The following is a 14931-nucleotide window of genomic DNA, read 5'->3' on the forward strand; positions in this document are numbered from 1 at the left end:
CTTGGTTTGGTGTGTATTAACTGTAATCACTTGGTTTGGTGTGTATTAACTGTGATCACTTGGTTTGGTATGTATTAACTGTAATCACTTGGTTTGGTGTGTATTAACTGTAATCACTTGGTTTGGTGTGTATTAACTGTGATCACTTGGTTTGGTATGTATTAACTGTAATCACTTGGTTTGGTATGTATTAACTGTAATCACTTGGTTTGGTGTGTATTAACTGTAATCACTTGGTTTGGTATGTATTAACTGTAATCACTTGGTTTGGTGTGTATTAACTGTAATCACTTGGTTTGGTGTGTATTAACTGTGATCACTTGTTTTGGTATGTATTAACTGTAATCACTTGGTTTGGTGTGTATTAACTGTGATCACTTGGTTTGGTATGTATTAACTGTAATCACTTGGTTTGGTGTGTATTAACTGTAATCACTTGGTTTGGTGTGTATTAACTGTAATCACTTGGTTTGGTGTGTATTAACTGTAATCACTTGGTTTGGTCTGTATTAACTGTAATCACTTGGTTTGGTCTGTATTAACTGTAACTGCTGCATAACACATGTTCCCAACATCAGCAAAAAAATAACCAACATGTGAGTGAGTATGCATGTGGTAGAATATCTATGCAAGTGTTAAGATAGTCTTTATTGTCTTTGTATATATAGATTCTTAATGTTCTTTGTGTCTCATGCTTATTTATGTTGTGATATTTGATCAAGAAAGATTTATTGAGATTGAAAACAAGGCTGGCATTGTGGCCTGTTGATAAGTAATTTGGCTTTTAAAAGATACCTTACACTGTCAGCATTTATGGAGGCAGGTGGGATTGATATCCATGGGTACTTGTTTTGAAATTTCTTATAAACTTTGTTTCTGGAGTGGATCATTAAGTAATTTCTGTAAAGTTCTGCCATGGTTCATAGGAATCAATGCTCATAAGCTAAAGTTTAGTCAAACTACTGTTTGTAGGTAATCCACCTGATTATTTATCCTGATAATTGATACAGAAATACTCATATGGTAGGATATCTTCACTTGCCACTTTGACGAGTTTAATGCTAATAATGAACATTTTTAGAACTTACTGATTTCTTAGTGTTAAGTTTTCATTATTATCCTTTCAGAAAGATTTCATACTCGTATGACCCAGTATTTCAATAATGATGGTCAACCTATGGTGTTTACTGAAGATCTCAAAAATATGGTATATTTGGCTGAGGACAAAGAAGAAGACATTGAACTGTGTCTTAAAATGATGCAAAGGTGTGTTAATGTTATTAAAGATTAAAGTACTTTTGTTTAATTTCCCAGAATTCTAAAAGTTTTTGGAAGAGTAAACGTGGATCTTCTGATGTTTCTAAGTCCTATGTGACCTCAAGGCAACAAATTTAGAAATTGTAAAAGGTTTCTATGCTCAGTCCAAGCTTACCTCTGAAGATTCAGAGTTATATGATATTATGTGATTATCTTTAAGTTGACATTAACTTACCAGAAGTGTGTTATCTTCTTAAGACTAAAAAAGATAACACTATGTAACACAAATTTTGTTCCTGGCTAGTATGTGTTATTTCCTAATTGCTTATGTTGTAAAAGTACATAAAATGAACATTATTCCCTTCAAACTTTGCTTTTGTGACCTGGATAATGAAATTTAGAAATTAACCTATTTTCTATGTAAAAACAAGCAAATTTTCATTTACACAAGGTCTGAATAAAACAACATATGGATCAAGATTTAAATGTATTTATACTGAACTTATACAAAAATGAACAAATATGTTTAGAAGTGAGTAGTTTTTTGAGATTTGCGACTGTAGTGTAAATCACTTTCACATATCAGCTTCCAAATATAGTCTTCCATCATGTTTTAATTATACGCTCCTTGATAGCAGCATTCAAAGTCCAGTATATCTTGGTAGAAGCACTCACCTTGGTCCTCTGAGTATGCTCCCATGTTCTCCTTGAATTTATCAAGATTAGCATCAAGGATATGAACTTTTAGGGACATCCTGCAGCTCATTTTGCTGTAGTTCCTCACCAGAGCTTCAACCAGTTTTTGTAATTTTTGGCCTTGCGATTGCCCAAGAAGCCCCGAACCACTGCGACAAAGCTACCCCAAACTTTTTTTTTTCTTCCTAATGAGCTTCTTGGAGAATTCTGTGCACTCCAGGATCTTCTTTATCTGTGGTCCAATGAAGAAACCAACTTTGACCTTTGCCTCAGAGAGCCTAGGGAAGAAGTCTCTAAGGTACTTGAAGACTGTAAACTGCTTATCAAGAGCTGTGACAATAAGACCCAATTTTATGTGCAATGGTGGGAACAACACCTTCTGGAGGTCCACTAGTGGCTCACACTTGACATTGTGCCTCCCCAAAGAGAACTCAGTCCAATGTGGCCAGTGCTTCCTGTTGTAGTGCACTACAGTGTCCCTGCTGTTTCAAAGGCAAAGATAACATGGAAACTTGGTATAGCCTCCTTGGAAACCCATCAGGAATGCCATCATTTTGAAGTCTCCGATAATCTCCCAGCCATACTCATCATACTTCAAGACTTCTAGTAAGGTCTTGACGCTATTGTATTCCTCTTTCATGGAGTACTGTTTTGCTCTTGTCTTAATAAATTGGCCATATACATAGCAGAATGCATCTAGAGAATGCTTGCAGCTTCGTGATGCCATCTCTGATAAAATCGGATAGGTCTATGTGTTCACTTAGGTAGCTAGAACTAAACTGAAGTGGGGAGACCCTGTATATATATTACTATGGAATGTTCTGGAAAATTCTAAATGGTTTTTGAAAATTGTTGTAATTTTTACAACATTCTAGAAAGTTCTCGAAAATTCTTGTAAGTTCAAAGAAATTCTCTATCAATTACTCTGCAATAAATCTACCTGGAATGTCCTGGAAAAGGGGTAAATTTGAAAATTTCATTACCCAAGCCACAAAAGCAAAGTTTGAAGAGAAAAATAGGTCTTCTCTATTTACTTTAAGTATAAACAATTGAAAAATAACACTTTCTGCCCAGGAACAAGAAAAAGTAGAAATTGTATTACATAGTGTAATTATATTATTGTGGACAAGATAACAACTGAAAGGAAGTTACTTCACAATAAATAAATTCCATACAAGTTTCTGCATTGAAGTTTACACACACACACACACACACACATACATGTAGTTGTATTGGAGTTTATTTGACATTTTATGATGTATAAGTTACCAGAAAAATGGAATTCCAGTAACAGAGAAAGTCAAGTGTGTAAACTGTAATGATGAAATTAACAATAACAATCTATAGTAACAGATACAATTACTGATGCTCAGTATAAAGTACTCTGTCACATTATGTAATGAGGTTTAACATTTTTTATTAAAATAACCTAAGAAAGTGAACTATATCTCTAAAAATCAATCAACAAATTAAAAAATTGTTCCACTCCTCATTACCAAATAACATGATACTTATTAAAAATAGAGGTTCAATTTGTGAAGGGGATATAGTGGTGGGTGACAAGATTAAAAGTAACAGATAAAATAGATTAAATTTTTAAGGAAAAACAATAATCAATGTTATTTGCAAGTATTAAACATCATTCTAATATATAGAAACAAATATTTATAAAAATTCATTTAAAGTGTAATCTACCTTTGAAATTGTACGCTCAACTCCCACTTGGCTGTTATTTTTTTGAGTGAATCATGCCTAACTGAAAAAAATAAGATGGTGATAGAAAAAATACCTAAAAGATTATATATAAGCAAAAGGTAACTCATCATTAATCAATTGTCCATTAGTAACAATTTTAATACATCACTGAAACAGGTTGATAAAATGTATAAAATTACAGACTTCCATGTGATTTAGTAAGCTAAGAAAATATAAAAGATTATAAAACAATGAAATTAATACTTCAAGGTACTTGGCTTCGCACATTTGGTAACCATCAAATGGGACAATAAGACTGTATAACATAACACTGTGGTACTTGTGGTAAGGCTTAGGCAGTCAGATTTTTCAGTCTTTGTTAGTGATAGTGTTAATAGTCTATGTATCATTATATGTGTAATTATAATTAGTTTATTTTCTTCTCTCTGTTTTGACCAGATTCTAATTACAAACTAGTACCAAGTGAAAAATAATATGAAAATTGGTGATTTAAGAAGATTTAGGCTACTAACCATGGCAGTGAATAACATTATGAAATTAATACTAACCAGACTATAGTCACACAATAACAGTTATTAAAATGAATGATGTAATTGGCAAAATAGTCATGAATATATAAACACTTATGTAGTCTTTTAGATATAGTGAGAGATTGAAATCCCATATATCTAATAATGATTGAAAATACAATTAATTTGACTCTTAAATATTGCATAGTGATATTAAACAAAATACTGCAATACTTAATTTATTGTAATTCAAGAATATCACCAGGTGAAAGAGTTTTTGACATATGAAAAAAAGTTAGAGTTAATACAAAACAAAACAGGAACATCATGGCAAACAACACAACATGGTAAACATATATTTAATAAGATGCTCAGTATAATATATAAAACTTGTGTTTGATAAAATCACATCAGTTTCAAAAAGTGAACCTCATGATTTTAACCATTTTGGACAGTTGGTAGGACTGTTGAGATAATTTTAAATAAAGAAATATTTCAAATAGGATTAGCTCTTCTCAGAATTTTATTATCATAAGTGAATTTGGAAATATTTCACTCCATAAAGCTCTTCAACTTATTTGCATAAACAGTGAACAACAATGGCTTCCACACAAAGTTTGAACATATTCTTGCTGTAAATATATATGCTCCATTATCAGTATTCTCTGCTTTTACCATTAAACTAATTTTCTGTCATTTGTTAACTTTTCTGATTAATTACATAAAATTTTCCAGTCTTCTTGTAAGATACCTTATGAAAGGTTTTTGTGAAAGTAAAAATACATAATGCTTGTTACTATTCCCTCATCCAAAATTGTAGAAACTATATATATCAAATTCAAGCACTTAGGGGAAAGAAAAGATAAACACTTTTTTTTAAGCATGCTCATAACATTAAACAATAACTTTATAATTTTTCACAATGGTTACTGACACTTAAGCTTTCCTGATAACAGGAGCAAACTAGTAGGCCCATATTTTTCTTAAATGCCCCCCTTGACCCTTTTAGAGTAAAGAATCACTCTTTGGTAACTTTCTGGTCATTAGATATTGTTGTAATGTCAAGAGACTTAAAAAACAATAGTTAGGGCCTTGTAACTCTTGGCTGAGTTTCTACCTGATTTTTAGAGTAAATTTCAATCACTTTTGAGAACTTTTTCTCATGCTTTTCTAGAACAGCTATTTCAACAGAAGTAGAATATAAGAAAAAGTCTCCAGTAAAAGAATAGTTTAAAATAATTTATTTGCATGTGAATGCTTTTTTTTATATATACATATAAATTTCACTATCCATGATAGTTTTGAAGTTAAATTGGATGTTTAAAAAAACTTTCATAGTATATTCACTATAACAATGGCCTCTTTGATCATTTTTAGTTTATGTTTATAAATATCAAAGCCTTTCCATAAGTTGCAAACTTGGAATGTAATTAATACTTTGTGCATTTGTCTTTCAACAAGTTTAGTCAAAATTTCCTAAGTTTTAATAACCCTTTCCCTACTTAGGTTATATCCATACAATCATTTTGTAGATATCTTACAGTTTCAGGAAATTTGCGTTCCTTAAATGTTAAGTGATTTCAGTTAAAGTTTGAAGCAATAATATCATGGTTCTTAATGATATAGTGTTTTTACACAACAGCATATCTAATAATATTTTTCTTAGTATTGAAGACATGATGTAAATTAGCACCTTTCCTTGAAGGATCTTTCACCATTTGGGAATGAAAGAATAAACCAATCAGTACTCCTAAATTACAGTTTCTATAATAAAGTGTTTATTTTGCTTGCTTTTAAGCACAGGACTACATAATGAGTTCTGCATATTATACTTGTTGTATAAAAACCTGATTTTTAAAGTTATAAGCTGTCAGCCTTACCATAGAGCCAGAATAATAACAAATGTGCCTGTAATTTTCTCATCAGAGTTATATGCATGAACATATGGCTTTTAATAGCAATAAGCATGTTTTTCTCTCTCCATTTCTTTAAAGACTCTCAGCCCAAATCCTCTATTTGTCAATTTTACCTATCATTTCTCTCATATCTTTTCATCCTGTTTTCTGTAAACAAAATTCATCCCTCTGTTCTTTTAATACCTACTAAAGAAACATGTTCTTAATCTCTGTTTGACTTTGTTATACAAATGACATATAAAATATTAATCACAACTATAGCTCCTAAGGAATGTATTGAGTGTCAAAAATACTTTTAGCATTTGTATAAAAAACAATATTTTCATATCTTTTATCAATGTAATCATTTCACTATCTCCCATTGTCACATAGTATTCCTGTCTAAACCTAGTTTAAACTGTTTTTTGTAAAGTCATATAATTCTTCATACAAACAGTGTTTTCTAACTTACTTATATGTAGCCTATCTCTAGCAGACAACTCTCCTATACCCTTAATCTTCTATTATTGGTCCATGCACTTGTTGATCAGGCAACATTTCTTATGATCTTTCATTTATATCTTAAAACCCATTTAAAATTGTGTTCTTGCATCTGATAGTGAAAGAAATTCAGATATAAAAATCGTTGCACAAATTTTCAGTTAATAACTGAGTAATGTAAACAAATGTAATATTTACATACAACAGTGCAACCTGTATTGCATTATGTATAATGATGTGTTTGTTTCTCGACTTAAAGTGTGTGTTAGAAATTTTGTTGTAAATGCATTAGTCATTAATTAGTTTTCTGAAGAACCACCTATAAAAAGTGCTATTTTTTGTGTGTATGTCATTTAATCAAGAAGTTATAACTATGATATATCAACAGTAAAAATAGTGGTAGAAAACAGGACTTCAATAGTAAATCTCAGATAAATCACATTCTGTAAAACAAATTTGGGAAAAAACAAAATTAATGGTATTTACTGTTTTTTTAACTGATTTTGAGGTAAGGAACCATAATGATCAAGAAAAAAAGTTGTATTGCTTCTTTAAATTTTGCATTTATAAATAAGGCTTATTGTATCCAGATTAGGACTAGATTCAAGTCTGCTTGTGCTTTAATAATTCAGCTTTATATTAGAAATTCATTTCAGACCTTTTTTATTCTGTAATTATGATATCTTTAAAGTAGTTACTCATAAATCTTGCAATTTAGAAGTTATTTTGTCTTAATAACAAAATCTATAATCTTCTCATCAAGGTTCAATCACCAAAACAAAGAGTTAAGGTTCAGCACTTTTGTTTTTGGACCAGTAGCAATGCGATTGTTTTACTTTTTAGACAAACCTGACATTGTTCTACGAGCACTGAATGATAAGGTATGTGACTTTGTATGTTCCTGAATATTAGAATGTAAGCAGTTACTGTTTAAGTAAGATTACAAATTCAACATCATATTTTACAATTGAGTAGTACTACTACATAGGAAATTTATTTTACATAAAAGCATTAGATTATCCAACAAAGCCCATGTTTGGGTGTTGAGTTTTGATGTCACTGTGTATGATATTGTTAGTAAATATCACTGTGTAAGTAAACTGTATGACTAGTGGGTGGTTATATGTTTTTAATGTTGATTTTTGTTTCTAAAAAGTAAAATTTCATCACAATAAAACAGGTTTATCTCATTAAGTATCATATTTCTTGAACATTTTGAGAGGATATTGTTGCTTTATTTTTAAAGGAACATCTTAATCATTTTAAGTAGCAGCTTAATACAGTAGTAGCTGTATGAGTATACTGCATCTTATTGAGTATTCTTGTCTTTCTATGTTATAATGCTATTATTTATGTTATTAGAGATACTGTAATAAACAAATTCAGGGATTCACAGGTATTTTGATGCATAAAACAGTTTAGAAAAACATTTCAAAAAATATTTCTAGAAGTGTGTGTGGACTCCACTGAATTGATCTAAAAACTTGATTTAATAGAGACCAGATGAAAAAAAGGTTTCAAAGAATTTTCATGGATTATTAACAAATTGTAATCATTGAGAAAAAATGACTTTTCCAAGTTGTAATGAGAATATACTGTGCATGGTGTATTATTTAAATAGGTTTTGTTCTTGAAAAAATTACTTATTTAACATTCAGAATCTTAGTTTTAAAAGTGAAGATAGAGACAATTATAAAAGTCTCAACTATTTTCCATCCTTTGCATGTACTTCAACTTTCACAACATTAGTGTGTTTTTTTTAATGAGAATTTTTTCAACTCTTCAGTTTGAAACAAAAATCTCTTCTAAAATAAGTAGATCATTTAGGTGATATTAAGACAGCACGATAACAAAGATATGACAGATGGAATTTTATCATCTTTATTCTGTTAAACTAACAATGCTGCAAACATCTTTCAGCAACTTGATGGTTTCTTTGATCAAATTACCTCGTATCATATTGCGTTAGACCTTCTGTTCAAGCATCAACGATACCAAGATCTTGTGGATTGTTATGAACAACTCAGAAAGAAACAATTATATGGTACAAAGTTTCCAAGGGAATGCATGGTGCTTGTATTAGCTGCATGTTACAAACTGGTAAGTTTATTAGATAAGCACAAATGTGTATTTAATGATAAATTGCACACAAAAAATTCTTTCTCTTTTTGAGTCTGTATGTGTATGTGTGTGTTTAGTGTTCAGACACTACATCAAATACTTTTTCTTCTATTAGTTAGTCATTTTGATATCTCTGTCTTTAGATTTAGCTGTGTTTGTACATACTTAAGTTAGTGATAAAAGTGGGTGAATTGATTCACTGGGAAATCAGGCAGTTGTCTGATGGACTAGTGAATTGGGTACATTTTTAGAAATTAATTTTAAATTTGCATTGTTTAGCCAGTACACAGAATGTGATATCCAATTGGTCACATGTCAAATGTTACATAAATCACATTTATTGTCTTGCATTCGAAATTTTATTGAACTACTATTTTGCATATTTATGTCAACATGTCTGAAATAAAATTGTAGATTATAAATCAGACTTTAATATTATATATGAGTTAATTTCTTAATTTAAAAGTAAATATTGAAAGAATGCAGCACTGTTTAAAATTAAATGTTTGTTATGCCAAAATACTAAGTCTATAGTTTTGTACAAATTAGGAACTCAAATTACTAATGTTAACAAGCTATACTGAGATATGGCTAATGTACTGAATCAAACACAATGGTTCCTTTCACCTCTTTCCATATTTGAAAACAGTCCTTCATATATCATATACATTTATTTCAATATATAACATGTGAAAAACCAACTAATAGACTAGAATATTCCCCTAGTGGTTTTCTCAGCCATTGTAATCTGTTAAAAGGCAACTACATTTGTTTGAACCAAGATTTCAAGAAGGTTGGTTGTGTATTTAGTCTACTCAAAATTTCATATTTCTTAAAATCTAAAAACATCTTATTTACTAAGTTTAATAAATCATAGTGGAATTCTGTGGCATCAATGTAGTTATTTATGATTTTTCAGTTATTCAACTGTATGTATAAAACCTATAAAAAAAAATTGATACCTTCCACTTGCGAAATTTTAAAGGTTATAGCGAGAAGAGATAATTGTTTGTTTTACTTCTTAATTTATTATTCTATATTTTAAGAAAAATATGTTAAATAATTTATTTCTAAATAGTAATACTCTATATACACATAACGTATAATAATTGAAATGTGACTATATATTACAAAATACTAGTCCATTAAACACAGCAAAGACCAAAATCTTATATTATTGGATACATAACATGAGTGCATGTGCACTGCATCAATGCAAGTTATGTAATGTTAGCTAGGCATGACTGGGATATCAATATAATGAAAAATTATATATATATATCATTATGAGACTTAAGCTACATGGACTAAACATTTGAATTTTTGTGTTATAATATCTAGTCACTGCAGCATAATAAAGTATAGTTTATCTTCATCACTTTTCATAATGGTTATAAGGTTGGTTAAGTGATAGATCCCACATAGTTAGAGTATAGAAAATAGCATAAAATATAAATTATTACCGAAAACAAATGTTTGAAATGTAGTTAGGAGGTTTTAAAGATTACATAAATATTTAAGATTTTGGGGATAACGAATAGTTTTTTGTTAATCATAACATGGAATCACTTTGCTCTCAGAGGTTTAGGAGGTTGTAGAGATTACATAAATATTTAAGAATTTAGTGTTAATGAATAGTTTTTTTTAAGTCATAACATGGAATCATAGAGAGGAAATAGACTCAATATTTTCACAAACAGATTTAAGATATTTCATTATAAAACTTGATTTTTATGTACAAAATATGTGTAGTCTTTACTAAAAATCTACCGAATTTTACAAATTTTACCAAATGAAGATACACACACACACTGTATCAAAAGTTACAGTGCAAATACCTAATGTGTGCAAATGTGTAGTGAAGGCAAACTCTTGTATTTTACAATGAGCCCGTAGCAAAAGGGTTAATGAAGCTCAATCATTATCTGTAATTGGATACCTTTATCAAGAAGATTTTATACAAAAATCAATTTTTGTGAAAGGTTTTATGTAATTTTTACAATAATTGTAATAGAGTTGGAAAACACTGTTGAAGCAATATGGTGTTTAAAGACACAAGAGCAATGTTGAGAATAGTGTTGTTCATTTAAGGCATTATGTAATATATGTATGTATATATATTATAACCATAAATTTTTAAACCATAAACAAAACACATTAAAATTAAACAAATTACACTGCATAGTTTTCAAAAAGATCCCAGGGTACAAGCTACAACGTGAGATTATAAAATGTATCCCAGGTTTTGGATGTTACTGTGAAAGTAGGACCAACATTGTAGTGGGGATACACTTTCTATCAGTTTTAACTTTCAATTTATTAGTCTCAAATAAGAAGATTAGAAATTTAGAAATTAGGAGAGCGAGATATGGGTGCTCAAGCCCACATTGTCCCATATCTATATCACCCTTCACTGTCCACAGACAGTTGTGGGAAGGTGACTACTATCCTTAGTTAAAATAAGAATAAAAAAAAAGATAAACATAAAAAGATGAAAAATAAATAAATGAAATAATAAGACAAATAAGGTACTACCATTTGGGGGTGAGTAAGATAAAGCTTACTTTTTGAAGTTAGCATTCCTGCCCCCAGTATGGTAGAGGCACTAATTAACATGACATCAGTAAAGTGATAGTTTTCTTTGACTGTCGTGCTCTTATATGCAGCTCAAAGTGTACATCCACATAAACTAGTGGGATTTTTAGTTCTTAAATTACCTTATTTTTAACTGAAAACAATTTGTAGTAAAATTTCTCTTTTACTTTCTTTATATTTATTACAGGATAACTTAATAATTTTATCTAGAATTTCTTTATTTGATCCATTAAATATTAATTTTTGTATCAGTATATCAACATTATTAATAAAATATTGTAATTTATTACAAATTTTACAATATATAAATAACTGAAAAATTATAATGTTTATAATAGATGGGTATGGTACATTACTATGTAAGGAGGGTAAACCATAAATTAGAAAATTAGAATCTTTTCTTTTGTTAAAAATACTTATATTGATATCCTTTTTATCAATTACTTTAATTTCTAAATCTAAATAATGTATATCTGTATTAGAAATTGAAGTATTTTCTCTTTCTAATTCTGTTGGATAAATGGTATCAATAACATTATATATTTCAGAATTAGTTATGCTAATTAAATCATCAATATATCTGTAAGTTAAATATAGAAATATATATATATATGTACATATGTATTTTGGGTAAGGGTCCAATACTGTTTAGTACTTCATCAGATTTATACTATTGGCATTAAAACACTCTATTCTGAGAGCAATTTTCATTAATATTTTAAATTATTTTTCCTCTCAAAATAATAAGTCAACAAAACATTTCACTTGATATTATTCTATAAAAGTAAAACATGGTAGTTAAAGTTGGATGTTGGTAATCTTTGTGACACTATTGTCTAAAATTTTCTTATCTTAGTTACCAATTTATTTATTATTGTTATTTTGTAACTTAAATTTCATATCCTAATTACAATTTTTTCTTATCTCTGTTAACTTATATATTTTTATTCTACTCACTAATTTTATTATTGTTGATTATAACAATAGATAGTTTTCTTTTCATGGTTATTAATATTTGTTCAGTAACATTATAGTTTTTGTTTCTGCTTGTTTTTATTCATCAACACAAGCTTTCAATTGCTTACTAGTTTGGTGGAGGTTAGTAATTGACAGATTACACAGCTTATGCAGAAGTTTAACCAGAAAACCAAAATGAAAACAAATTCTTATTAAATTCCTATTATTCTTATGGATTTGGAAATTGTTTTTTGTTGGGACTTGTATATTAGCAATTAGCTTGTGCAGATGAGGAACTGTTGAAGAGAAAGAAAAAAAAAGTGGAGGATATAGATTATATGGAGGTTATAATTATGTGATTCATTGACAAGACATATGGATAGAATTGTCTGTGGTTTAAACAGGAAAAAAAAATAAGATTTATTCTACTCAGGGTACAGATGTAGTATATAAGTGACAGAGTAAGAGATACATATAGTAAAGATGACTAGCAGAATTCATAACTTAATTATGTCAGGGATACTGTTAAGAATTAATTGTGGAGATAAAATTGTGAGTAGGTCACTAGGGTTAAATATTAGGCTTAAGTTAGCATGTAAGGATGAGTAGACTTGTGGGATCCATACAGTGGAAGAAAAGAGCTCTTCAGAATGGGATAGGATCTGGCTTGTTTGCTGGGGCTATTAACTTAGCTGTAAGGGAAGTTTTAAACTATGACTAGACAGTGGTAAGGGCTAGGATGAACTAAATGCAAAATATTAAGAGAAAATAAATATAGAAGTAGTTCTAAGGATAGGATTAATTGTTACTGTTGTAATGCTAGAAGTATAAGAAATAAAATAGAAAACTTTAGAGCACTGTTAGAAATAGAGTATTTTGATATAATGGGAATAACTGGAACATGTTTAAAGGTAGATAATTTTTATGACAGAAATGCCTTTGAAATGTAGGGTAGGCTATATAATAGGGATAGAGTACTAAATAGAGGTGGAGGAGTTTAATTTTGTTAAATTTTCAATACTAGACCTGCTTTGTGATGTTTTACATTATCCTTTAATATAGTACAACCTCTCTCACAAGATTAGCTATTTTTATATATGTAAAAACTGCTGGTATGGGTAGAGAGCTCTATGTAGAGGAGTGAACAATTTTTCGACCTTCTTTGCTCCTCTACATAGAGCTTTCTCTACCCTTACCAGCCACTTTTACATATATATTTTTCTCCACAAGTGGGTTTTCTCGTCATCAAGGACTAGCTATTCTTATTAAGTGCTGCCCTCTATACTCGAACTTTTCTTCACACATGCCACAACTTGTATACTCCTCCCTTGTTGGAATTACTATATTCTTACATGTATCTCGTAAATCATCATGCTTCAGTTCTTACCCAATAATAGCATGACATCCTCACATGACATATGACAGTTCTCTATCAAACTTTCACTTCTCATTTGACAATGTGTGAGTTTGGATGTGCTTTTTTTTTTTTTTTATTGTTGCATGTTTGACATTGTTTTCCTCCTGAAAAGATTAATTTTCAACTTAATTTGATTTGTTCAGCTCAATTATTATATTTGTTTTTATCAGTTCCTTTAAGTCACCTCCCAGTGGCACAGCAGTATCTTTGTAGAGTCACACCACTAGAAACTGGGATTTTATACCTGTGGTAGGCAGAGCACAGATTTAATTCCAACCAATCAACCTTTTTTAAGTCACTTTTTTCTCAGAAGCCTACTTCAGTCTTCACAGAATTATGTCTCAGATTTGTGATGTTTTCTCTGTGTTATTTAATTATTATTATTCTAACTCTTATTTATTACATTTAGTTTTCCTCCCTCCTCTGATATTTGTGTTCATGCTGATTATTTAGCCTTGCACTTACATGGGGCAATTGGCATGCTCCACCCATTTCCCCTAGACTTAGGCTAATTTTGCTCTTTCCTTCCATTGGGTTGTATATCAGTAGTTCTTAGGTTCTCTTTACCTGCTTTGAGAAAATTTCTGAATTATATGTCTTTCTTAGTTTCACATAACATGGTTTCTTTATTGTCAGGAAATTAGAAGTTGTGATGCTATATAGGCTCTGATCTGTTCGTTCTCAATTTATCTGAGGGTTTTAGGTAGGGCCCACTTCCAGTGTCTTTGTCTTTGATATGGTCCCAGAAATTATCGGGTTTTAGGTGTCATTAGCTTACCAATGTTCCATTTTTACAAATATTGTAGCCTTTTACCTCATTTGCTTCCATCTTCCCCTTACATAAGAAAACAAACTGACCAGCATTTGTCAGATGTGGCTCAGTAATTTCTCTGGCATTGAACAATTAAACTTATTTCTCATCCTTCCTGGGTTTTTGTTCCCACCTTTTTGTTTTCCAAAGATAATTAGGGATTGGTAGCCAGAAATTGATCATTCTTATCTGAATCTTTTCATATCATAATTTTTCCCCTCAGTGGACTCAGCAAATAGCCAAATGTGGCTTTGCTATAAGAAAAACACACACACTCATATCAAAATCCAAGTTCTTCTCAGAGTCCTTCTTTTCCTAAGATGAGTGTTTTCTTTTTGGTTATGGATACCATCTGTGGATGTATCCTACGCTTTCTTCACATAATGGTATCACCTCTTTCTCATCTTTCTGTTCTGTTTGTCCCTCTCAGTTAGGTTAATCAATTTCAGGCCTTCC

General features: G+C 30.1%; 1 protein-coding gene across 2 annotated transcripts in view; it reads left to right on the forward strand.

Annotated features, from left to right (window-relative positions):
• The window catches only part of LOC143240104 (pentatricopeptide repeat-containing protein 2, mitochondrial-like), a 59074-nt gene that overhangs the window by 8034 nt on the left and 36109 nt on the right, over positions 1 to 14931 (forward strand). For both annotated transcript variants that reach the window (XM_076481984.1, XM_076481983.1), the window contains exons 3-5: positions 1128 to 1266; positions 7338 to 7455; positions 8495 to 8674. In XM_076481984.1, the coding sequence (XP_076338099.1) occupies positions 1128 to 1266; positions 7338 to 7455; positions 8495 to 8674 (437 nt within the window). The remainder of the gene's footprint in view (positions 1 to 1127; positions 1267 to 7337; positions 7456 to 8494; positions 8675 to 14931) is intronic.

Source organism: Tachypleus tridentatus, chromosome 13 (genome assembly GCF_004210375.1).
Source record: "Tachypleus tridentatus isolate NWPU-2018 chromosome 13, ASM421037v1, whole genome shotgun sequence".
NCBI classification, from domain to species: domain Eukaryota; kingdom Metazoa; phylum Arthropoda; class Merostomata; order Xiphosura; family Limulidae; genus Tachypleus; species Tachypleus tridentatus.